Raw genomic sequence first — 26,147 nt, 5'->3', positions numbered from 1 at the left:
CGTGCACTGTTTTCTTTTTTTAATCTAACTTTTTAGGAATTTTAGTTACTGTCAGCAAAACATAATTTGACAGCCACCCATGTCTGTGCATTTCAAAGAGGCATTTTCTTGCTTTAAACTTCAGAGGAAATACCTTGTCGTATTACAGGGGTAAAGACAGAAATCCCTTCAAGAAGCAAACGTTTACAGACAAGTTTTAGTCCCCTTCCATCATACTACAAGTTGGCCTCCTGAAAAAAAGTGTCCCGGGGAATCACACTCGGGTTCTTCTTATCTCCATAACTGCTCTAAGAATCATATCTAATTAGGAGCCTTTAATTCTTTTAATTGGCAATTCTCTCTCGCAGGCCCACATGCTGCCTGAAGATTCACACTCTTTGTGGTAAAAAATTATCTCAATGTGTCCGTCTGCCCATCTTGATTGTACACTTTGGTGCGCTTGAGTTGAAAAAAAATATGTAATCAGGTGGTTGCGCAGAGTAAAATTTTCTGGATCCAAATACAGTGAGACCTCAACTTACAAACACCTCAACTTACAAACTTTTTGTCTTACAAACGTCAAATTTATGAAAATTAAACCTTATAATAAGCACTATTTTCATAATACACACCCACCACGGCGGGCGGAGTGATCTTCGGCGGAAGCACACGACCGAACAGCACCAGAGGTTAAGTTACAAACAGTCCTTATGGAAGGTGACTCTCCTTCCATAAGCCATCAACGACCATCAAAAAGGTAAATAAAACTTTATTTTACAGCACAGTTTATTTCTTTAATTACAGTCGTCATGTAATGCGCCTCTCTTTCCAAACAGCAATTCCCTTTGACCTTCGACCTCCAACGCCAAGTGACTTTATGATGCAATGCAGTGTATTTCTTTCATTACAATACAATAGCACATTTATTATACATAGAATACGGTATGTTGTGTGTAGTTTTAAGGCTTATTTAGTTGAAAAGTATATTTTATGGAAACCTGGGAACGGATTATTCCCATTTTAATGGTTTCCTATGGGAATTATTTTTTTGAGATACACACTTTTCGCCTTACACACTCTGTCTGGGAACCAATTAAGTTCGTAAATTGAGGTCTCACTGTATATTTAATTTAAAGACACATCTACTTAAAAATCTATCCTATTACAATCAAGCACACCAAAATATATATTTTTTTAGAGTGAGTGTATAGTGTATTTCAATGTCCGACTAAATTCTTCTGAGAGCCATCTTTCCACTCTTCTATTAATCTATGAGTATAATCTCAAAAACTGCTGGACCCTTTCCTCGCCTCCCACAAAATGTTTCCCTGTCTTCACCTTTGTCTAGTGTTGTGCAGGAGTGCAGCTGGTGACAAGAACGGAGGGCACACCACATGATCTGATCGTAATCTCACATTCAATCCCATCAACAGTGAAATATCTCTCCAGGGAGCTTTGCACACTTTTTATAAAATCATACAGCCTATCTTTACTTGCTTTTATAATCTGTGCATTTGTGTGTGGGTGAGTATGTAAATTTGTTCAGGTTCTCATGTTATGATATTAAGATCGGTTTTGCTTAACACCTAAATGTGTGCGGGACAACTGTGGTTTGGAATTAACCAGACTTAATGTCACTGTCCCAAATTGAGTTCCTGACTCTGGCAAGCGTGCGCGGATGGATTTATAGTGGGATGATAGGATTCGGCGTGGGGCGGGAAGTGAGGGAAGTGGTGTGTCACTGCCACTTCTAGTGCGGTTCGTGAAATGTGAATGTGCCGAATAAATGTCAAGGATGAGCCGCTAAGTTTTGCATAGTGTTCTTTCTTCCAGATAAAAATGAAGAAAAATGACTGTGGACACTGCAAACTGAAAAAAAAAACACTTTTGTCGTGTTTAGTTATTGCAAGGCTTTGCCTTCCCCTTACTGCCCAGAAAGTTTCTGATCATTAATCCTTCCTTAAAAAGCTGTTACCATATTTTCTGATGTATAAAGAGCACCCAAAAGCCTTCATTTTCTTCAAAAGATGACCCAGCACCTTATATGGAGGTGCGCCTTATTTGTGAAGTAATGTTGAGCCACAACAAGTGTCAGAACTACTCTATTTCCCCCTGTAGAAGAGGTAGTACACGGTCCATGCTAGAATATATAAAATGTTACCCCAGCCTCTACTGTAGCGCCTTGTAATGTGATGTGCCTTATATTTGAAAATACTTTTATAAATGTATATATTATACTGTATTTGTGAAATGTTTTTCATTCATTGAAGGTGCGACTTATACTCCGGTGCACCTTATACACCGAAAAATACAGTAAATTACGAGATGACGTATCACATTGTCAAGTTCATTTGTGTGAGACAAATAATTATTGTCAGCAAAAATGTGGTGATGCTCTTCCTGATCGTGTTAATGTTAACAGTGCGATATTTTTATACACCACCCCCTTGCAGAAATACAAGGAGTTCGACAAGGCTGTTCATGTGGAGGAGATTGATGGACTGCATCTTGTGAAGAAACTGGCTGGGAACATGGAGGAGATGTTTCATAAAAAAGCCCAGGCAATGAAGGTACGGCACATACTCTATCAAATCTTAAAATGAATCAATGTGGAAGAGGGCTATGTTGTAAGACATAAAACATTCATCTGATGCTGTTGATTGACCTTGAATGTATTTACATAAGCAATGTATGTACAATTATACAAACAATATACAGTAAAGTCTCGTTATATCGATATTCTTGGGAGTCTGAAAAAATATCGATATAACCGGACTATCGATATATCCGATCCTGCGGCATGTACATTCTCTCCTTGCGTTCATAGAAATAGTATCGTAATAAGCAGTACTATCGATATAACCGATATCGATATAACGAGACTTTACTTTACGTATATGGTTTTATGTAACAGAGATTTAACATTGGAGGTATTACACCTCACTGGAAATTTCTAGTAATTTTGTACTGTAATTCTATTTCTTTGCTCTTTTTTTTGGACGGTTCATAGGGACCAGAACCCCCCCACAAAAAATGAAAAACCGTTAAGCAGGATTTGACTCAAACGGATGGAGAATTGACTCCAGGAGCTGTCATTATTCCACTTGATTGCCACCTTTCTCATTTGCTCACCCTTCGCTCAATTGTTAGTCAGGAATGCACAATGAAAGTCCATGGCAAGTCCTCCTCTCCCCTTCACACTTCTGTCCAATTTCCATCTGCCTGTATCAGCAAAACTCTCACCTGTCAGGCCAAGCATGCACAGTTGCAGCTGTTCTTAATCTCTTTTGTCTCTTTTCCCTCTCTCTCTTTCGGCCTGAATCACTGCTCCCATCTCTGTTGTTTCCTTTTTTAGGGGGACGGCGGTGGGGGGGTGGGTGAATCCTGCACTCCAGAGATTCAATTTCCGCACAGCCGCTCAGCCCTGTCCGTCATCGTGGTTTTTATCTGCCAGTGTCTGTTTCAATTCCCCCTCTTTATCGCTCACCGCCACCTGCTGAGAGTCAAGAGGTGCACCTGTAAATATGTTCTTTTGAAGCGTGTTTAGATGAAACAGTGTTTGGTTGAATTGTGTCTCACAGCAATTGCTTTAATTTGAAGAGGGTGCAATGGCATGTCAAATTATTACCTGTAAATGCAAGTGCACTATGTGCGTGTGTGTTGGGGTGGGTTACAAGACTGGTACTCTGTACAGTGATGCCTTGGCTTGCGAATTTAATTGGTTCCCAGACAGAGTGTGTAAGGCGAAAAGTGTGTATCCCAAAAATTAATTTCCCATAGGAAACCATTAAAATAAGAATACTTTGTTCCCAGGAACCCGTAAAACGTAATTTTCTACATAACAAAATGGTGGATTGAATTTAGTCTAATTTTGTCAGGTGGTTGAACAAAATCAAACCATCCAGCTCCTGATACATAATGTAAGTAATAATAATAATAATAATAATAATAATAATAATAATAATAATAATAATAATCTATAATCATTAATAATAATAATAACAGTACATTTTATTTCTAAGCGTCTTTTAAAACTCAAAATATATATACAGTGATGCCTTAGCTTACGAACTTAATTGGTTCCGAGACAGACTTTCTACTTTCTAATTTTCTAAGCCTTAAAACTATACAAAATATACCTTATTTTATGTATAATAAATGTGCTATGGTATTATAATTAAAAAAATAAACTGTACTGGAAAATAAAGTCGTTTTATTTACCCTTGTGATGGTCGTTGATGGCTTGATGGAATGAAGTGGCCAGTTTTATCAGCATTAAACACTTGATGAGGAACGTAGCCTTCTTTCACCATCTGGAGGAATGATCCCTTAGAGGTGCTTTCTCTGCGATAATTTTAGCTTTTTCCTCATCAATTGTGTTCTGTTTAGCTGAGTTGATAGCTTTTGCATCAAGTGTACAGATGGCTTGTGCGGGTTATTTGTGGAGCCTGCATGATGGGGTATTTTAATCTTCCAGTCTACACTCTGCTTTAGAACTATCAAAGTTGAAACGAGTCCAAATTTCAATGTTTTCTCACCATTTCACTTTTGTTTTTTTTTCACTTTTGTTTTTTTGTTTCAAGCTCTGTCGTCTCGCTTTCGTGTGTGTGTGTGTTTTTTCACTCTATCTGTCGTCTGCCTGTCTCTTTAATGTTTAACCACCCCCCCCCCCCACTGCATAGTTCTTGACCAATCACGTGGCTTTAACCGAAGTCGCCATTTTGTTTTTGGGAGAACGGCCTCACTCCCTCTCTGTCTGTAACCCCCACCCCTTCACTGCTGCGTTCTTGACCAATCACGTGGCTTTAACCGAAGACTGGGGGCGAGGAATAGAGGTCAAAACAGTCTGCCACCATTTTCTTGTTCGGAGAACGGGCTCGTTCGCGAATGACACATCAGTCATTGTGGCAGCTCTTTCTGTATCCCGTAAAATAGTTTGTATGCCAAGGTAAAATTTTCATAAATGTAACGTTCGTAAACCCAAAAGTTCGTCAGCCAAGGGTTCGTAAACCAAGGTATCAATTTTGTTTTGCTTATTTGTTGGCATTTGGATTATTTCTCTTCAAGGTAATCACTGTTTGTAAATTGGCCCAATGATATCAAAATAGTAAAACCCACTAATAATGTGATACATGATGGGAGGCGGACCTCTAAAAGAAGTTGAAAAAAAAATAACAATGAAAATGAACTCTCCCTATTTTCATGCAAACATGCGCATCGAAGTAAGAAGCGCCTGCTGTGTGTTACTCAAGTTAAAATGGAGCTGCTTTTTGAAGTTGAGCGGTTCATCCGGCACTTCAAAAGCCTGGACACTTTAATAGCACGTTATTCTTCAATCAGTCCTTGCCTGCTGATATCGTTTCACCTGTGGCACTCGTTCCTCTGTAGTTTTGAACCCGATTGCCAGCACTGAGCAGAGAATGCCTGGCAATGCGTGAGGAATAAAAACACATGCAATTTCACATGCAATTTTTCTTTACATCAATTTCCAATTATTGGAATTGCTAAGGTGGAGCATGTGCATTTGATAAACATGCATAAATCGCACGTTGAAATCAATGGGAGAATCTGTGCAGCTCAAAAAAAAATGAGCAGCAGCGTGCCTTTTCTGACTTAAGCACACGCTTATTGCCACTATATGAGCTGGTTATTTTCTTAATTTTTGTAGTTTTCTTGACGAATCAAAGGTATATGCAATCATGGTGAGGGAAAACAATGTGTGACAAGAAAAAAACATTCGCCAAAAGGTGTAATTTGAACACAAGGCAAATGACGAAACGCAGGACACGCTGTTTCTGCTTTCACATTTGCTTTGTTTCTATCCTGCCAGTTTGCATTAGTCCACTTGGCTCTGTTCCAGCACCAATTAGCCAAGCTCAGAAACAAGGTGCCACAGAGCACTTTCCCGTTTTGTTGAGGCTGCAAGTCTCCCCTGGCACTGGTGATTGCTGTCCCCAGTCCGATTGAGCAGCGGACATGAGATGACCTCAGTGCAACTCAGCCTGTGATTCACCTCCAGCCAAACATCAAACTCAAGGTGGAAGACCTTGAAGAGCGAGCCTGATCCGGATGCGCTTACTTTGCTTTTTGGTTTCTCGCCTTAGGATGAACATCTATGTGTTCGGAACAATGAGCCAATCAAGTTGCCAGTTGAATGGGGCTCTCATTTGAATTTGAAAGTGTATACAATCAAAATCCTTGATCAGACAAATTGTAATCGCTGGTTGCCAGATCATGAAAGGCACCAAATGAGTACAAAATGTCGGAGGAATGTACTGAGTTTTGGGGTAAGGGCGTGATGAAAATGATGAAATGGGATGAGAAAATGAAATTTCATTCAACGGGAAATGATTGCTTCAGGTTAGAGAATTGTAAAGTGAGTGCTGCGCAGTAATTGCGACAGCCAAGGATGGCTGTTTTCATTATTGTTTGTTGACAGGAATGAGGGACGACAAACCACATTTCCATGAAACGACTCTTGGGGGCGGCTAATTCGGTTCACAGAAGAGTCCATTAGGTTTTCTTGTCGATCAAGAAAAAATGGAAACATACAGCATTGCATTTGACTGAACACCGCTCCTTCTGGATGACTTCAATATAAAAAACATATTTCCATGTCCACTGTGCATGGATAAAAAAACACCCCTGCCTTCAGTATTTTTACTTTGGTTGAAGATTGTCTGACTCAATGCGTGCTAAAATGTAAAGTGATGCAAGCTTGAAATGGTTTTCAGCCTGAAATAATGCCCAGTTGTCCCAAATCAGATCAAGATCAATGTAACAGAAGTATCATGGGTACAAACGTGTTAAATTCTGAGCATCTACTCAGCCATTAAACTCATTCACTGCCTGACATGTGCAAAAATATATCCACTCCAATGCCAGGGTTTTTTGTCATTGTCACTTCAATTGCAGGACCCACAGATTTTTGAGTTTTAGGACTACATAAACATTCAGTACAGTTAGAAACCTTAGCCTCTCTTCTTTCATCAGAAGAAAATAGTTAGTTCCTAAATTATATGGGTCTTAAGTTATATGAGCTTGAAATGAGGGTGGCTGTCCAAAATTAGAATAAATTTGGGAATGGCGCTCTACTTCATATTTTCAATTCCCGAATTAATTCATAAATGGTGGTGAATGAGTTAACGGTTATTCAATGTGTTGGCTTATATGTGTGTGTGTGTGTGTGTGTGTGTGTGTGTGTGTGTGTGTGTGTGTGTGTGTGTGTGTGTGTGTGTGTGTGTGTGTGTGTGTGTGTGTGTGTGTGTGTGTGCGTGCGTGTGTGTGTGTGTGTGTGTGTGTGTGCGCGTGTGTGTGCGTGTGTGTGTGTCTATTTTACCACGATACAGTGTAAGAACTACAATTGAAATAGAAAACAAAGAATGTAAAGTCTGCTACATACAGGGACACGCAACATACAACCATTTCCGCCCAGTACAAGTCAATCATTTTTAAAGGCATTGAAGTGTGCATCCTTTTAATATGGTAGGAATGAAATTCACTCGAGTAAAGCATACGTAGAGTAATGAGATATCGTTGTTTCCTACCATTCTTGTTTATTGCAAGTTATTCCACTTCCTTGACATCGCAGCTACCTGTATTTTATATACATTTTGTACTGCTTGCTTCCGACTGCCCCACACTAACGATGGAAAAGTTTGAAGAACAAACAAAAAAAGAAACAATGATAGTGTATTTGACAAATTTACCGATGAAATTCTGTGGATTCTATCAAACAAGTTGCATGGTTTCATAGTACAAATGCACACACGCGCCGTCAGAAGTGGTTCACACACACAGTGACATTTGCAACAAAATGCCTGCAGAACAGAAAATTGTTGGAAAGGTTAATATCTTAAAATGTTTCATGAAATAGAAAAACACAATAAGACTTGCTCACTCCTTCACCCACTTATACCGAAAATCGTCTATTGACGTCAACTTCACAGGTGGTTCTTGACATTTTGCTGAAAGTGTGTGAAGTTAAGTGTTCAGACCTTTAGAGAAAGTGACTTTCTTATTGCATTTTCATCCTCCCCTCGCTCCACTCTCCTCATCTGTGTATTCGGAAGCTGTTGTTTTGCAGCCTCTTAGCAGATGCAGAAGCTTCCTCTCTGCACATGATTTTGGAGTTTAAAATAGGATAGGTTTAGGTGGTCAGAACCAAAGAGGAATGAATGTGAAATAATATTGGTCTCCATGGCACCAAATCTGCAGAATTATTCAGTGGGCAGGTGGGTTGCTGTGCTTAAATTAGGAAAGAAAAGAATTGCCAGATTTCACCGAGCAGGCTTGCACCCCAAATCATCCAACACGTAAACAAAAACACGGCACAGATGACGACGGACAATTAGATGTACCAATGAAGTCATTTAAATGGAAATGAAATGAAAGTGCAGGACTGCAGCTCAGTCACTCGAGCCAGCTGTGAACCAGAGAGAGCTAAGGCTGTGTGTGGATGTGTAATCCCTCAGTCGGCCATAAATAGACATTAGCAGCTCGGAAGCTGATGCTAGTCAACATAGAGAGAACAGTGCTGTATGATGATTGAGTTTGTTTTTGCGGTACTACTGACTCTGACTTTGCCATTTCCTCTGCTGCCAAACCATTGAGGAAAATAGCTTTTTTCCCCCACAATATGGCAAACTGCCTGCCATCTTTGCATTTATCCAGACGGTTTTTAGTAATACAGTGAGACCTCAATTTACGAACTTAATTGGTTCCCAGACAGAGTGTGTAAGGCGAAAAGTGTGTATCTAAAAAAAAAAAAATCCCATAGGAAACCATTAAAATGGGAATAATCTGTTCCCGGGTTTCCATAAAATATACTTTTCAACTAACTGTCCCCCGCCTTGTGCCCGAAGACTGCTGAGATAGGCTCCAGCAACCCCCGTGACCCTAATGAGGAATAAGCGGCACGGAAAATGAGATGAGATGAGATACTTTTCAACTAAATAAGCCTTAAAACTACACACAACATACCTTATTCTATGTATAATAAATGTGCTATTGTATTGTAATGAAAGAAATACACTGCATTGTATCATAAAGTCACTTTATTTACATTTGTGATGGTCATTTATGGCTTGATGGAATGGCGTTGGAGGTCGAAGGTCAAAAGGAATTGCTGTTTGGAAAGAGAGGCGCATTACATGACAACTGTAATTAAAGAAATAAACTGTGCTGTAAAATAAAGTTTTATTTACCTTTTTGATGGTCGTTGAGGGTTTATGGAAGGAGAGTCACCTTCCATAAGGACTGTTGGTAACTTAACCTCTGGTGCTGTTCGGTCGTGTGCTTCCGCCGAAGATCACTCCGCCAGCCGTGGTTGGTGTGTATTATGAAAATAGTGCTTATTATAAGGTTTAATTTTCATAAATTTGACGTTTGTAAGTTGAGGTGTTTGTAAGTTGAGGTCTCACTGTAATTGAGCACTAACAGCCGTGATGATTTCTGAAGCGGCTTTTTGCATGTTGTTCATAAGTCACTCATTGATATTCAAAATAGTGAAGGCAGATGAAGTCATAAGAGTACCATATTTTCTGTTGTATAAGGTACACCGGAGTATGAGGCGTACCCCCAGGGAATAGTGTATTTTATAACGTTTTCCATATACATGTATAAGGCTCACCGGAGTATAAGGCACACCTTCAATAAATGAAAAATGTTTTCCAAATCTAATATATACATATTTTAAGGTTTTCCAAATATATGGCACACCACATTATAAGGCGCTACAGTAGAGACTGGGGTTACACAGTACTTCTTCTGCCGGGGGAAATTTAGTTGGTGGGCGCTGACAGTAGTTGTGAGACCTGTTGTGGGTAAATATTACCCACAACAGGTGGGTAGTCAAGGCGCTTAGTCATCTTTTTAAGAAAATAAAGGCTGTTTGGTGCATCTCATACAGCGTAAAATACAATAAGTGCCTGTTAACAAGGGTCTCCTCTTGGTTGTCATCTAAATAAAAAATATGGCCACTGTAAGCTGTACATCATGTGTCTTCATGCCACTGTATAATTGTATATAGTTTAGTAATGTTTTAACTTTTTATTTTTGGAAAGCTTAAATGTGCACATACAATACCAATCAAGACTACTCTTGTTTGGCATTATATATCGTTTCGCTTGTTGCAAATACACACAATCTGCATATGATCTTCTGCTCTAACACTTGCTTGTCTTTTTCCTTACCAGAGACTTGTAGTGGCGGCAGAGGAAGCCCACCTCCAGCACGAGGAGGATCCAGACCTGCAGGTGAGCACACATGCTTCCTGCCATCAACAGGCAGTCATTAACAAGATCATTAGTACTCATGTGCCACGTTTTCAAAAGTAGGTACAGAAAAGTCAGACTGTTTTGAAAGTCAGACCTTTTGCTTGACAATGTGTTGCTATGACATCCACCACACTTTGGGTTTTATTAAGATGTAAAAAAGATCTTTCCGTCTTCTGTTTTGATGCTGTTTGTATTTAAAAAGCACAGCGTAAAATCATACATTCATTTCTGTTCTGTATTCAAGCTACCTCTTGTATGAATGCGACCCGGATCTTCAGTTGTTTTGCGTGGGAGGAAACTCATCACTTTTCTCAGAAGAAATTAATCCGCACATTATTTGCTGATAAAATATTACCGTCATGAATTAATAATAGTTTTCACATCCCTGTCACGTCCCTTCTCAAAAGCGAACCAAACTACTTCCTCTTCCCTCACCGTTCTGCCCCAAATCCATTTGAGCAGCTTTAATTGTTAGAGTGCAATCCTGCTTTACATGCGTGTGAATGTGCGAGAGCCGACGGGAGCAAGACAAAATAGCCATCGCTGTGTGTTTGTGTGCACTTGTCATGCTTTTTTTAAGTTAATTTAGTGCACGTCTCACTCAGGGGTTTCGGGAAGTAGGAGGCGACACAGCAGTAAGTTGAGCTTTAAAATGGAACCGTGATGCAAAGCCGACTTGGGAGGAATTGCTACTCAACTCCTTTTTCAGTCTGGTGGTGTGCTTGCGTGCCTGTGACAGTGAATTTGTGTTGATGCTATCAACTTTCCAAGGTATCAGAGCCAATGCCCCGGTATTTTGTGCACATGATATGGCCCACTGCTTCAAATTGATATTATTGCTATTTTGAATTTCTATCATCTGTGTTGTTGGGGTTTATTTGCAATTTGTTATTAAAAAATAGATGTTTAAAATTCAACTTCACTATGTTGGATAACCACCACTCATATTTTTATCATTTCTGTAGGAATAAATCCTAAATATAATTTGACATAATTTTGAAAAATAATTAAGATAGGCACCTATGGACATATACATATCGCTCTTGGATTTCACAGATTTGAATTCAAAAGGAATGAGAGGAGCTGCTTCCATTGGATGGCGAGCAAGTGAAGACTGCATTCACTCCTACAATGGCGCAAACGCTCATTTCAACTGCGTGTGTTAATGAAACTACAAATGAAACAAAACGCCAGCAACTGTAATTTAAAAACAGCAATCAAATTTCAACTGTGATTTCTTTTTCTTACCATATCATACTAAACCTGCATATTGACTGATATTTTAATTTGGACTCTCTTAGTTGTTATGAGTGATCTGCAGCCCTCGGACCAATCTGAATTGATCCATTCAACCGGACATATAGATTTATATTTGTGACATGTGAACAGTTTTACTACGACAGAATAAAAACTGAAATGTAGTTTCCCCTAATGTTCTTTTCAGTTGAGAACCTAAAGTGCCAAACTTTGTAAAGATATAGTATACTTTTGCTCTATTTCAACAACACCTGCAAAGGTTTGCATATGGTACAGTATATGTCTGCCTGTGTCATACAGCTGGTGGTAGTTGTGATATTGCTTGTTTGTTTCAAGTGTCCTTGAGAGCTTTGAAATTGAAAGGTGCTTGAAATTAAATGTATTATTATTGTTTACTGCAAACTAGGGTGAATAATGCAGGGTAATTGTCACCAGTTGGGTTAAAAATACCCGTCCACCCTGGAGGGTGAAACCTCCTCCATCACTATTCAGGTTGTATTTGTATATTTTTGGCCATTGGATACATATTTGGCTGGCAGGGGTTTGCTTGGAATTTCCTTATCTATCCATTCCAGAGCTTTTCTGCTTCAAAGAGAACTTGGCACGGTAATCTTTTCCGATTTCCCTCCCTCGCTCTTTTACCCGCAATGCTCATGCACTGTAAAGAGGAAAGCATCGTGATGTCTCCTATGCCCTGTGCAGCCAATGAAGACTATCCACCAATTGTAAAGCCGACTGCTGTGTCCAGAAAATGTAGTCCCACTTGGAGGTGTTGAGAAAAGGTCCTCATATTTTTTGGTTTCTTGCATGATCTTGGCTTTTTCTAAAGGAGTGTTCGAAAGAGGCCTTGTGCTTGTAGATTTGCCAGCTTGTTTGTTTTTCTTTATCAAAGCATATTTGACCCACGCTGCTGCCTGTATAATCACTTCATCTTCTGCTTCACTGGCCTGTCTCAGCGCACACAATTTCTATGAAAATGATTACGTGTTGCATTCTGAGATTGCGGTTTCAATATATAATGCTGTGTGTGCATACTAAGATATGTATGCAACTCCACAGTATGTATTGTGTTGGTGTATTCTACGTGAATAACTTTTAGCTTGTGGCAGCACTATTATATACTTTTACCGCACATAACATTAGGCAAGGCAAGCCAGCCTGTAGCCCATTTCGTACACGAGATAACACAATGTACATCACACAATTAGACGTACAGTAGCATTTACCTACAAAATAACGAAGAACATTTAAAAGTAACAGATACATAAATAAAAAAACAAACTAAAAATACATTGGTTGCTTACAAAAGTTACAAAATGAATGTACTTTGCAAGAAGCAGATTTGGGAAAAATTATTTGAAAAATATTTTAATAAAAGACATTTTACCTGTTTAGTGACTAGTTCTGATTAGTAACCATATACAGGAGCAAAAGAGGGTAAGTATAATTACCGTGTTCTAAATCATATCATAAATTTCATACGTTCATCTCAATACTTCTTGTGGACATGTGTTGGTTGTTACCTGGTCTGACACATCACGTTCCTCGTGCAGCTCCTCTTCACAGCTCAGCATTGAGTCGAGAGAGCATCTGGAGAGATAATTATCCAGTAATTAACTTCACTACTAATTACCTGTGGACAGAACATGGGCTTCTGAAAGATAGTGATGATAAGTAGTACTGACATTTGCCTCAGTGTAGCAAGATTTGTTTGTTAATGTTCCCAATTTCCGTGGCACAGTGTGTTATGATGCTTTACTATTCATATAAATATTGGACCGTACTTGGGCACACGTTGGGCTTTGGCCGTTCCTAGCTGAGTTATATATTCTTAAAAATTTGTAACTTTATATTGTCAGAAAAATCACCACATCATTTTTGTGACCCACGAAAGCAAATGAGACATGTCAACTTCCATGAGCTTTGCTAAAATCTCTACCAAAATTAAAAATTATCATTTGTAATAGTAGTGTGACGGTGTAAGCATTCGCTTGTTACGAAACCCTTCATAACAGTAACTCTAACAACAGTGGAATAAAAGAATAAACCATAATTACAGCCATTTTTTATGGTTTCAGTCACAATGGCCCTCCAAGGGAAATGGTAACTAATATGGGGCCAAGGATAAAAATTTGTTTGATACCTCTGCTTTAGAGGTACACATAGAGCACCTGTTTTTTCTTACAGTATACACATTATCATTCGCTTATAAGTATACCTTTCTTGGATCCATCTACTTTGCTAAATATACCATGGAAACATCTTCACACCGTCTTGGAAATACCCAAAAAACATCTAGCATGGACCTGATTCAGTAGACGTTTTTTAAGGTAAATAGTAAATCAAAAATGTTTTCCTTCACTTTTCCCTACCCTTTTAACACTCATTTTTTTGGGTGGGGGTGAGTGGATTGTCTTTGAACGAGGGGCGTGGAGCAGAAATTTTGGCTTGCCCCCAGGTTATTTCTTGCACTTTTGTGTTTACCCCCAAATTACCTGTATCCATGCCCCCAGTTGTTTCCCACTTCTACTTTCACACCCTGGGAGTGATGAAAGTTGAAAGTGAACACCAGGGGGTTGAGGCGTCACGGTCCTCTCTATTGCCATATATCGTTCCTCCTTGTGGCTGTGACTCAATTTTATGCTTTTTGTGTGAGTGTGCGTGTGTGTGTGTGTGTGTGTGTGTGTGTGTGCGTGCATGCGTGCGTGTGTGTGTGTGTGTGTGTGTGTGGGTGAAACCAACAGCAAATAATTAGATTTACATAAATTGTGGATGGAATACAGAATTTTTGTTGAAATATAAACCAATACTCTGTTGTGCTGTTGTCTTAACCACTTGCAAGATACAAAATGCGGAAAACCCTGATACTATTATACATAAGAACACAATTGTACTCTATTTGGAGAGCACAGAATGCACAGCGGTGATTAACAGTGATAACCAAATGAAATTCCAAAGCAGAAAAGTGATGACAAAAATTTAGTGAATTATCTTAATTGTTCTGCTTCTTCAGGTCGCAGATATTTTGAATGTATGAAAGGATTCATGAAAATAGAAGATCTTATCTTAAACTAGAATTGACAGTCTTTTGAACAATATAATCACCAGAAGCGTCGAGCTTTAGCCACAGAAAATGGGAGAAAAGGAAAAACTCAAATGTTTGAAACTGGGCATGAATTACAATTAGGAAATTAAAAATCTGATGTGACTTCTCAATAAGAACAAAATGACATTTGGAGCTAAAACATTTTGTAATCACAACATTAAAAAAAGTCATATACATGTACAATTTAATGAAAAGTATGTATGATATTCCATATTCCAAATATTGAGCAGATGTGAGAGACGGATTGCGGCAGTGAATTTTGCGCGTTTCCAGACAGCCTCCAAATGGCAGGTGCAAAGAAGCACACACAGTTTTGACACCTCAGCAAAGGCAAACTGAGAGGTGACAGAGATAATTTGTCTGTTTGTGTACACAGATTGAACATGTCAGCAACTAAAAACATCGCGACATACAGTCTCATGTAGTCTCAAAGTAATTATGGAGCATCTGAATGGTGTTAATTGACTTTCAAGCCAGTCACAAGAACTTTAAAGCAACTTTAAAGCAAAGCTATTTTCATTGCCTCATTTCTTTGTCCTTGGGTCATTTGTACTTAGAATACTGTGTCATTACATCTCTTCACGGTAACGTCAAACCTCATTTAATACTTGCAGTTCTCTATCCATTTACCCTTGGGAAAAACCATCAGTGCAAACACCTCTTAAAATATGGTGTTCACCTTTACTCTTACACCTGTTTCCAATCATTTCTGCAATCTGTTAGAGTGGTTAAATACGCAGTTTATCAGCCGCTGTGAATAAAGGACTTGCACCCTAATATATTGCTTTCCTTTCCCAATTGCGCCACGACTTTCCAGTTCGATTTATCAGATTGCTTCGAGGCTACACAATGAAGAGAACGATCAAATACTTCATTCTACTATCACTGTGACAAATGACTTAAAATATGAATAAAATCCCACAATTCACACCATCAGAAGAAAAAAAGGAAGGCAAAACAAGCTATCAAGCAAGTATGAGACATGAAAGTCACTAAACTTGTCTCTGTACTGTACTAGTTTGTCAACCTCTTTTTTTCAAAGTGGGGAACAAAGATTTGCTCGACTATTTAGTTGCTCTTGTACACCACTTCATCCTCTTGTCTTCTCTCCAGCCCACACTGAGTGGCTGCCGGTGGTGCAAATGTCATCTTTCGGCATGAAGATCAGGTTGTTAACACCACATCAGGGACTGCATTAGTGGCATCGTGCACCCCTTTACTGGCTCTACTACTAGAATTGCATAATTGACTTTACATAAACACCTACACATGGACACATGCATGCACATGAACACATACGCACAGGAGCTTGCAAAAACACATTTACACACGCCCACGCTTTGTCCAAAAGTGCTGAAACTCAAGCAAATGGGTGTATTTTTCATCAAAATTAAACCCTACCTTTTGTGAATTTAAAGTCGTCGATCAATGGCATCATTAACCACCATTTCATTGTACATGCTCTACCAGGGAGAGTCGACGTAATATGCTAATAGTATAACGTGACATTCTTCGGGGGTTAATTTTGTACCCGCAGAATTCATTGGGTTATATTCGTTACATTTTTGGTGACACATTTTGCTTTCATCACCTTATTTTGTGTTGAGATTTTTTTACGCAAGAGCAAGGAACAGAAAGCACACAGAGATGGTAAATTAAGGTAATGAGAATAAGAAAACCTTTGTCCGTCTCAGAATGGAGAAATTTGGGAAAAATGAAACATGAACAATGAACTCTGCGTAGAGAAAAGACTCAATGCAAGCGCCAAGGAGGTAGTGATGGCAAAAGCAGACGGGCAAGATTGGTGCGCCGTTTAAAATGTCTCCTGACCAAAGCAAGGTAGCATGATTTTAAAAGTGCCTTTTTGACACAAGGTAACTTTGCTTTAAAGAAAAAAGAGTTACAATATAACATTTAAAGACAGACAATGTTGGGGGGGGGGGTGGGGGGTACGTCATTTATAAGTAATATAGAGGAACAAAAACTTGCTACCTGAAATTACCTAGAGCATGTACAGCAAATGAGCATGATTTGGGGTAAAAGCTTCATAGAAATGTTTTAAAAGACCTTGATCATCAGAAACGAATAGCGGCGAGGTGTTTCTGATCAAAACAAATTACTGTTTTTTTCCCCGCTGTATAAGGTGCACCCAAAAGCCTTAATTTTCTACAAAAGAGGACCCTGCGCCTTATGTGAAGTACTATTGAGCCACAATAGGTCTCGCAAACACTGTCGACTCCATTTCTTCCTGTAGAAGAAGTAGTTACGCCTACTTCAGCCTCTACTCAGCCTCTACTTTAGCGGCTTATAATGTGGTGTGTCTTATATCTGGTAAAGTTGTATATATATTCTCAATTATATTTGGAAAACCTTTTTCATTCACTGTAAGAGTGTCTTATAGTCTGGTGTGGCTTCTATATGGAAAAAGTTTGAAAATACACCATTCATTGGCGGTGCGCCTTATACTCCAGTGCACCTTATACAACAGAAAATATGGAACAAGAAAGTCATCATCTCAGCCTTGGTCGATTTAGTCCATGCAAGGGGTTGACCATAAATTTGGTGAAACAATTGCATCCATTTTTAATTGGTGCATAACTTTTTATACAAGTTGCAATGTGTAGTTAGTAAACGGGAAAAAAATGTGTCAAAACAATGGCTGGCTGGCACATGGCACAGGTATCTGAATGTGGTTATGTTGTTGGTTGCTTCAAACTCTGTTTTTAGTTTACAATGGTAAATCTTTTCCACATGCATCGGAAAGTTGATGATGAGAAAGAAATTAGGCTATCCATGTATTTTGCATATATGCACATTTTGTGTTCATATTTGAAAAAAAAGGTTTTGTGTCTACTTCTATTTATGGAATATGCAATCCTATGTGCCGTGCCAGCAGAACTCATATAAAAAAATACAAAATTGCACTTTGCACTATTGCACTTTGTTGCCCAACTCTAACTAATACCGTTTCAATGTGTTAATGTTTCATTTGATTATGAAACAATTGCCCTTGTTCCTCTCTCCTGGACATTTTAATCCACGTGCTATGCCCTCAGTCCGTAGCCTTGGTTGGTGTCTTTGCTTTGTGGATGCAGGAAGCAATGTGTGCTATAATTATCTTGCGGCATCATTTATTAATAATCTTCCCAGTATACGTAGCATTACAAATACCGGAAAGCCAGGGCACCGCATGCAGCATGTTGATAGGAAAGGACTGTGTGGGCCAGAGGGAAGAATTGCCAACTCGGCATTTTATCACACTATCGTCATACATGCCTGGGATGATTCGGAGATTCGAGTTACTTGAGTAACTCTCATACTCTGTGACTCTGACTCAGCAATTCCATGACCGGGACGTCCTGTGCAAGTGAATGGCGGATACAAGTGTATTTATTTCTGTACAAATTCCTAATGGGACACCACCTTTTTATTTCTTTCTCGTTCGCAGTATGAGTATTTCAATGCAGTACTGATAAATGAAGTGGATGAGGAGGGAACCAATGTCGAGCTGGGAGGAGAGTTCATCCTGCAACCCAACGATCACTTCAACAACCTGTCGGTCAACCTTAGCCTCAGCACGGTCCAGGTGCCCACTAACATGTACAACAAGGGTATGTCCTCGACCTCATTTTGGCATCATTCATTGCACACTCTTTTTTTTCAAAGTGAGAAATGTGCATTTCTACTTCTGAGGGGATAATTGTACTCTACAAAAATGCCGACATGAAAATGATTGCTTGTTTTGCACACAATTTGCATTCACATTAATGAAACACTTTCCATTATTTCAGTCACGTGCTTTCTTTGAAATACTGTAATAGCTAAGAAGTCAAACACTTGTTTTAATTGACCGGTCACGCAATCAGACCGATGAAGGCAGACCTTTGAACCGTCCTTAGTCGACAAACTACATGTCACGAGCCCTTAAGTCGGCTACAGCAGTCACAATTATGTGGTGCGGGCACAGAAAAGGGAAGGAAGTAGGTTAAGTCAAACTGATGGAAGGCTCAAGAAACACTTTTATAATTGCGAGGTGATGGGAGGGAAGAAAAAAAATCAAATGAGACTGACAGAAGGAGATTGGAAGAAGTGAATACAATTGCTCTGAGTGAGACTGGCAGGCGAAGAGGAAATGTACTCTTGATTTGATTCCCTGGCAAATGAATAGTATGGGGCACAGACCGAGAAGGAAAGAGCTCCGATATTTTTTTAAAATCCTTGGGCTTTGTTCACTGGTAGTGAGAACACAGATGTATTTGCTGGGATGGTAGGGAGCATTTTGGGTGGGCAACAACTTCCCCTACTGCAGAAATAAGTACTAAGAAGCTTGGATTAGAGGAAATAATGATTCTTTGATCATTTTCATTTAAGTAGGCAGGCTCTGAAGTCGGGGTTGCATGTCTTCATGACCCGGACCGTTCTTTGGATATTGACTCCTCATTCTGTTACACTTGGCTTTGCTGCTATGCCAGGAAACAAAACAACAACAGTGGAACTCACAAGCAATACATAGCAACATATATTACAAAATGTTGCATTGTATTTACACTTTGGTTTTTGGATCACATAATAATTATAGAACTGTTTGGGACTCTGCATTGTGCAGATTAATTGAGTGAATTGTTAGACCGAAACTGCAAAATCTGGTGGCATTGTTGTGCAAATGCGTCACATCCAAATATCTCACCCCTCTACTCCACGGAGGTGGTTCAGTGTTGCATATCAAGCTCGCTTCCAAAAGATTAATTCATTCATGGCTTATTGGCATGAGTGATGACAGCATAACAATGGTGGCAGCATCAGAGATGATGAGGAACGTCTTATCTGCTCTTCTGTCGCGGTTTCACGCCTGCGCTGTTTGCGCCCGCGTATCCAACCGCACTTAATTTGTTTCTTCATGCCCACTTTCATTTTTAAGATTTAATATTTACAGGCAGCAGTGGTCAATTCAAACACACATGTATGTATTTATGTATTTGTGTGTTGTGTTTATTTATTTATTTGTTTATTTATTTATTCATACTTTTATTTATAAATGAATGTATTTATTTATTCATTAATTCATCCTTTTATTTATTTATTTGCCCGTTCATCCATTTCGTCTGTGTAAGCTCTCAGTCGTACAGGAGGCATCGAAGGTGTCGGACGTTTCGCTTTTCATCCAAAAAGTGTCAGCAAACTAAAGTCTTACTGGTAGTTTAGGCCCTATATATATATATATATACAGTAAAGTCTCGTTATATCGATATCGGATATATCGATAGTCCCGTTTATATCGATACTATTTCTATGCACGCACGGAGAAAATTACATGAAAACAGGGTCGGATATATCGATAGTCCCGGTTATATCGATATTTTTTCGGACTCTCTTGAATATCGATATAACGAGACTTTACTGTATATATATATATATATATATATATATATATATATATATATATATATATATATATATATATATATATATATATATATATATATATATATAACGAGTCCTCGAAGTTTCTTGGATGAGAAGCGAAACGTCAGACACCTTCAAAGAAGTACAGATGGCTGAAGAAACCTTTTCATCCATTTATTTATTTATTTATTTATCTATCCATACATAGACCAACAAACATCATACACTGTTGCACTTGTGTTTGTTGAGCTAGTTTTCAAAACCTCAAGAGGATCCATGAGTTAATCCTTTACTAACACAAATATTGTGTCAAGCCAACACGATCAGGTTGCATCAATGTTTCACATAGAGTATTTTAATGCACGAGTAAGTGGGTTATTCCAAATGTTTCAGAAATAGACATTTTGGCCAAAAACCTAAAATTGACTGCATGTAAACGTAGTCATTGTTACACACCAGGGGGAACATTGTACGGCAGTTAGACTGAAAGTACAAAAACACCATGCACTCATGTCAGCGCACATCTTAAATTGTTGAATATTCTCAACTGAAATTCTCTTTTCTCCCTCTTCCACCATCACCCCTTCTACGCATGAATCATTAGACTCTGCCATCGTGAATGGAGTGTACTGGTCGGAAGCCTTGAACAAAGTTTTTGTGGATAACTTTGAGAGAGACCCATCACTCATATGGCAATACTTTGGCAGTGCCAAAGGCTTTTTCCGACAGTATCCGGGTAAGTGTGTTTATGTGTTTGATTTTTGTTTGGCTGTGGTATATTTCTCTGTGTTTTGCATCTATCTTCCTAAAATGCAGTAAATGGCACGTGTGAATGTTTAGTTATTTTATTTAATAATGTAATAATTGTAACTATTTTTATTGTGCATGCAAATACTTGTTAGTTTTTTTCACTTCTCTTTTTATCATTTCACTCACACAATCAATGTGATGAACATCGTTCCACTATCCAAGGGATAAAATGGAAACCGGACGAGCACGGGGTCATTGCTTTTGACTGCCGGAACCGGAAGTGGTACATCCAGGCTGCTACCTCCCCAAAGGATGTGGTCATTCTTGTTGATGTAAGCGGAAGCATGAAAGGTCTCAGATTGACCATTGCTAGGCAAACTGTCTCCTCCATCTTGGACACTCTGGGAGACGATGACTTCTTCAACATCATTGCTGTAAGTCCACACGGTTACGATGGAAAGAATAAGAGACATGATTTTGAACCTCACTTAGTTTTGGATTCAGTTACAGACGCACAAGCCCGTATATACTCTTGCAAGGATAAGGAGAAATGCCCAAACAAATCATCTTTCTCCCTTGTCACCCTCCCAGCCAATTAACAGTCTGCTAAATGGAGATTTGAATAACCGAAAAAAGAAAAAAAAGACAGTTGTTGATTGGATTCCACCTCAGGCATCAAAACCATTGTTACTTTGTGTGTGTGTGTTACTATGCACGGGTCTGTGTCTTATGCTGATTTGAATCAAAATGTAGCCTGGCACATTGCCAGCCCACATTCTGTCTCACCATAAAACAAAGTTGTCATTATCATTTCATATCATAATTGCGTTACTTAAAAAAATCTTTCAAAAAAGTCAAGAAGGATTAGCAAAAGAATTTGCCCATTGTATTTGGGCTCATCCCCTTTTAAATTGTTTCACTTGTGACATTCTCCTCATGATTTCACACAAACAAAAACGAGTTCACATCTGAAGAAACATTCAAGATTTTTTAAATTGATTCATTTGCTTTATTCCAAAATAATGCTATTCGTTTGTGGCTTTTTTACGCATAAGTCAATTTGAGAGTGGTGGCAACGTTAGCCTCCATCTCTTGTTTTACAAGTACTTTTTTGGTTATTTTTTATTATCTCTCCGCAGCAGGCGTTCCAGTTAATGGATTGTCTGAGTGTGCGGCTCATTGCACGTCTTCACATCAGGCGCTACTTAGCCACTGAATTAAATAAGTGTATTGAAAATTTGCTCAAAATGAATGATAACTTAGTGATTCTGCTTGTATTGTTTCAGTACAATGAGGAATTACATTATGTGGAGCCATGCCTTAATGGAACGTTGGTCCAAGCTGACGTCGCTAATAAAGATGTGAGTCCTCTTTCAGCCTCTATTATTTCAGTTGGACAAAAGACAGGCACCTTTAGGAATATTAAAAAGTGTCAAATTGAGCGGTTTGCTGAAGCTAAATGGGGGAGGTTTCGACGGCCATTGGGTTCATGCTGTTGTGCGGTCCACTAGACCAGAGTTCTTCACGTTCGAATCATCGATGGAATGTATTGAATGCATCCTCTGAAATAGATCCTTCACCCTTCGATTAAATATCTTCAATTAACAGAGTCCAATTGCCCGCATCTTAAATCACGCAGGAAATGTTTGAATCATCTGCACTGGAAATCTTCAAAGAGGCACATATGACAACACATGCGCTTGCTTTCGCCTTTGTATCTCTACTTTTCCAATCTTGCCTACCATTTACTAGTGATTTTTTTCATTGTGCTGAATTGTGTTTAACTATTTGCAGCATATTCGTTGTCACATTTTTGGGCAGTAAATATCTGCCCTAGTTGCAGTCCTGTGATAAGGAGAGCTTGCATTGACTCCTTTGTTTGGGCTTTTCAATATTCTTAATGTTTGTGTCATGCTATACTATATTATTATTAATTATATTCACGCTGTTGGACTGTTTTTCAACAGTGACACTAAAGCAGGAATCTTCACTCCCTACACATTTGAAAGCTTATGTAATAAAGTCTTCAATCAAGGTTTGTTGAGTATTTTGAAGTCGCAATTTGAAATGTAATTGCTAAACTGTATTTGATCTAGGTGTTTGTTTGAGAAGTGTGTATATGTATTGTACATATCTATAAAATTGCGACAACATTGTTTTTCACTCCTTTGACTAAATGTCCACTCTGGTTACTATTTGGACTGCAAAATACTCATACATCTTTTCAGTGACTGCTCATTATATTATTTTCTTTAGCTCGAATCTTTTGAAAAACGTTGCTGTGGTTGAGCCCTATTAAACCTTTAGGTTTTTCTGAAACATGTTTTCTTTTGCACCCCCCCTCAATTATGCTGCTGTAGATTGCAAATTCCTCCAGTGTGAGACGAATGAAGGTTATCTTAGTTTATCAATCATTTGGATGGTAAAATTTGCATTTGGCCAGTGTAACACATTCACTTCAGGTTGAACGATCAAAAACTAAAAAAACTCAAGAAAAAAAAAAAACATTTCTCCTGTTTTTCTTAACGAAAGAAATTGACTGAAGAAAGTAACAGCAACTCCGAAGTCATTCAGTTCGAAAATATAATTCATGATGCCGCTGGACTGCATACACAAAGAAAATGAAAGTCATATTGAATTCACAAGTACTCATCAATATTGGCAGTGGCATCAAATTTATCAATATTAATACTGATCTGATAATAGTAGACCTTTAATTTGGATCCAAGAGCATATCACAAAAAGTAGCTCGTGCAATCATAAGCTTTTATGAAAAAAAGTGTTTATTTCAGATTAATTATGACTTCAGAGGTGGCTGTAAAACCAGTTATTGTGCGCACAAACTCGCAGCTCCACTCACTGGCACACTGCTGCAATATGGATTGATTGTCCCACTGTGTTGGGACATTGATGAAATTCTGACCTCAGCAAACATAAAGAACACGTTCTTTCCCGCTGTCGCATTCAAACGCAGCAGCTAATATTTGCCCTGACGTAGGGTGTAGCTATTTATTGGAACCAATTAGCCCCCCAGCCCCACCACCACCCTGCTTCACCTCCGCTAAAGGAAAAGATTGTGCCTTTTGCCATTTCCACTCTATGGACGATGCTGGAAGTTGTTTTGATGCAATTATGGTACATGTTTGTGATACATGTGGTGGTGTGCGTGTTTTTGGGCACCCAAGCTTAAATGAGCAGGCTCTGATAGAGACTTAATGCAGTTCTGGCCTCCCACTGAGTGTGGAGAACCTTCTCTCCTCCCAGCGGCGCCAATGACCACGGGCCATAAAGAGATTGTAGAAAATGAAAATGGGGAGATAAATAATAATTACAGATGGTTATGGTGTGGGTAGAATTTTTATCCAGCTGCCTATAGTTGCCCAAAAAGTGAAATGTCTAAAAACTGATTCCCTGTTTGATTGGGTAAATTAAAGGCCAATAAAACGCATTAAAAGTGTGCCATTATTGAGACAGGGACCGTGGCAACTTTGCAAAAAAATCCTTTTTCCATACAATGCAAAAAAAGTGAAGCCATGAAGTAGATTTCTTTTTCAGTTCGATTGTTGAGAATTATGTAACAATCCTTTTAACCCCAGTACAAAAAGTGTACATTTTTAACTGTCGCATCAGTGAAAGCGACTTTAATGTCACCTGATTATAGATCTGGAATTTAGCATCCTATCTCAATATTATGTAAGTGTGGAAGAGACATTGGAGGACATTCGGAACGACTTTGCAGTACTGTACATGCAAAAGACACGTCCCAAAAATTTGCAGAGGCAGGGAAGCAAAGCACATATATTCCAAATATTTTTCTCTATTTTGACAGCATTTCCGGGAGCACCTTGACAAGCTGTTTGCTCAAGGCATCGGAATGTTAGACATGGCTTTAAGTGAAGCCTTCAATCTTCTCAGTGAGGTAAGAACTCCGCCAATATGGTCATAAACCCACGGCCCTGGGGTATTTGTGGCCGGCAGAATGATATTTTGTGGCATCCGACTTGACATGATGATTATTTGTTTGGCCCCTACCTTTTTTTTGCCATGCCCTTGACATTTTGTGTTGAAAAACATGTTTGAATTAGTTATTGGCTACGAACCGCGAAGGCTCATGACAGCTTTCAGTGAAATGTAATTCTGAAGTGACTTAGGACTACATAAAAAGTCAATACAGTGTTAGAATCCTTCGATTCTCTTTTTTCATCAGAAAAACAGAGTTTATTCCGATATTATATGGTTCTGGAGTTGTATGAGATTGAAATGAGTATAGCTCTCCAAAATACAATGCAAAACGGTAACATCCGAGTTACGGCCGGTGCCACCACCCGTACTTACGTCCACGACCGCCAGACCCTTTATTTTTTATTTTAAATCTATGCCAGGCACCGCAACGCCCTCACAGCACAATTTTGGCCAGCCAGTATCTTACTGTCGCACAGCAGTCAACCGTGTGATGGCACCGGACGGGTGTGTCCACCGGGCAAGGAGAAAGCTGAGGCAGCATCGCGTCGGCGCCGTCGCGTCGGCGCCGTCGCGGCGGCGGCATCGCGGCGGCGAGAACGCGGCGGCGAGAACGCGGCGGCGAGAACGCGGCGGTGATAACGCGGTTGTCTGCGCGTCGGCGGCAAACTGTCAACGCGTCGGGGCGAACTGTCATTGCGTCGGTGGCAATGCAGCGGCGGATATCCAGCAGCGCAAATGCAGCGGCAGCATCACGGCGGCGAGAACGTGGCGGGGTAAGGCCGGGGAGAAGGCAACCGGTCGCACACCGGCGACCCAGACCCACGCCCGCCCACCCCCGTGGCGTCCGAATCAGATTGTTTAGCATCGGAACACATTCATTCACACATTGAAACAAAGTCATTTAGCACCGAGTCTCTACTCAACATTTTGAATTGATTTTGACTTACGACCGTTTTGTCGGAACAGAACCCGGTCGTAACTCGGATGTTACCTGTACATACATATTGGTTGATATAGTGTTTTAACAACAGCTGAATCCGGAACAAAGGACTCAAATGGAAAAAAATGGATATGCTCCTACCTTGTGGAAAAGAAAAAATATTGCCAGAGGCCATGGCCAGTGCTTTATCGGCACCCAAGCATGAAAAAACAAAACCCGAACAAATTTCGCTTGTGTCATATTTTCAGTTCCCGAATACATTAATGAATGGCAGCCAATGAGTTAATTCAGGTTGAAAAAAATTGGTTTTGTTGACATTTTTATTTGAATAACTGAACCGCTCTTTTGTGGATTGCTTGTTGCAGCCTCGATACACAAAGATACTATCGCTCAACATGTATTGAAATTTAGACCGCTGTAATAGCTTAATTAGGATTTTTTTATTTCCTTTCCTGCAGCGAAAAGAGTCTAG

General features: G+C 39.3%; 1 protein-coding gene across 7 annotated transcripts in view; it reads left to right on the top strand.

Annotated features, from left to right (window-relative positions):
* Positions 1–26,147, top strand: part of cacna2d3a (calcium voltage-gated channel auxiliary subunit alpha2delta 3a) — a 120,589-nt gene that overhangs the window by 30,921 nt on the left and 63,521 nt on the right. For all 7 annotated transcript variants that reach the window (XM_088996076.1, XM_088996066.1, XM_088996039.1 and 4 more), the window contains exons 3-9: positions 2,433–2,549; positions 10,176–10,235; positions 18,068–18,230; positions 20,627–20,758; positions 20,995–21,206; positions 22,059–22,133; positions 24,602–24,691. In XM_088996076.1, the coding sequence (XP_088852202.1) occupies positions 2,433–2,549; positions 10,176–10,235; positions 18,068–18,230; positions 20,627–20,758; positions 20,995–21,206; positions 22,059–22,133; positions 24,602–24,691 (849 nt within the window). The remainder of the gene's footprint in view (positions 1–2,432; positions 2,550–10,175; positions 10,236–18,067; positions 18,231–20,626; positions 20,759–20,994; positions 21,207–22,058; positions 22,134–24,601; positions 24,692–26,147) is intronic.

This window comes from Hippocampus bargibanti, linkage group LG01 (assembly GCF_051943395.1).
Source record: "Hippocampus bargibanti isolate YZ-2025 linkage group LG01, ASM5194339v1, whole genome shotgun sequence".
NCBI lineage: Eukaryota > Metazoa > Chordata > Actinopteri > Syngnathiformes > Syngnathidae > Hippocampus > Hippocampus bargibanti.
This window is presented reverse-complemented; position numbering and strand designations above follow the sequence as displayed.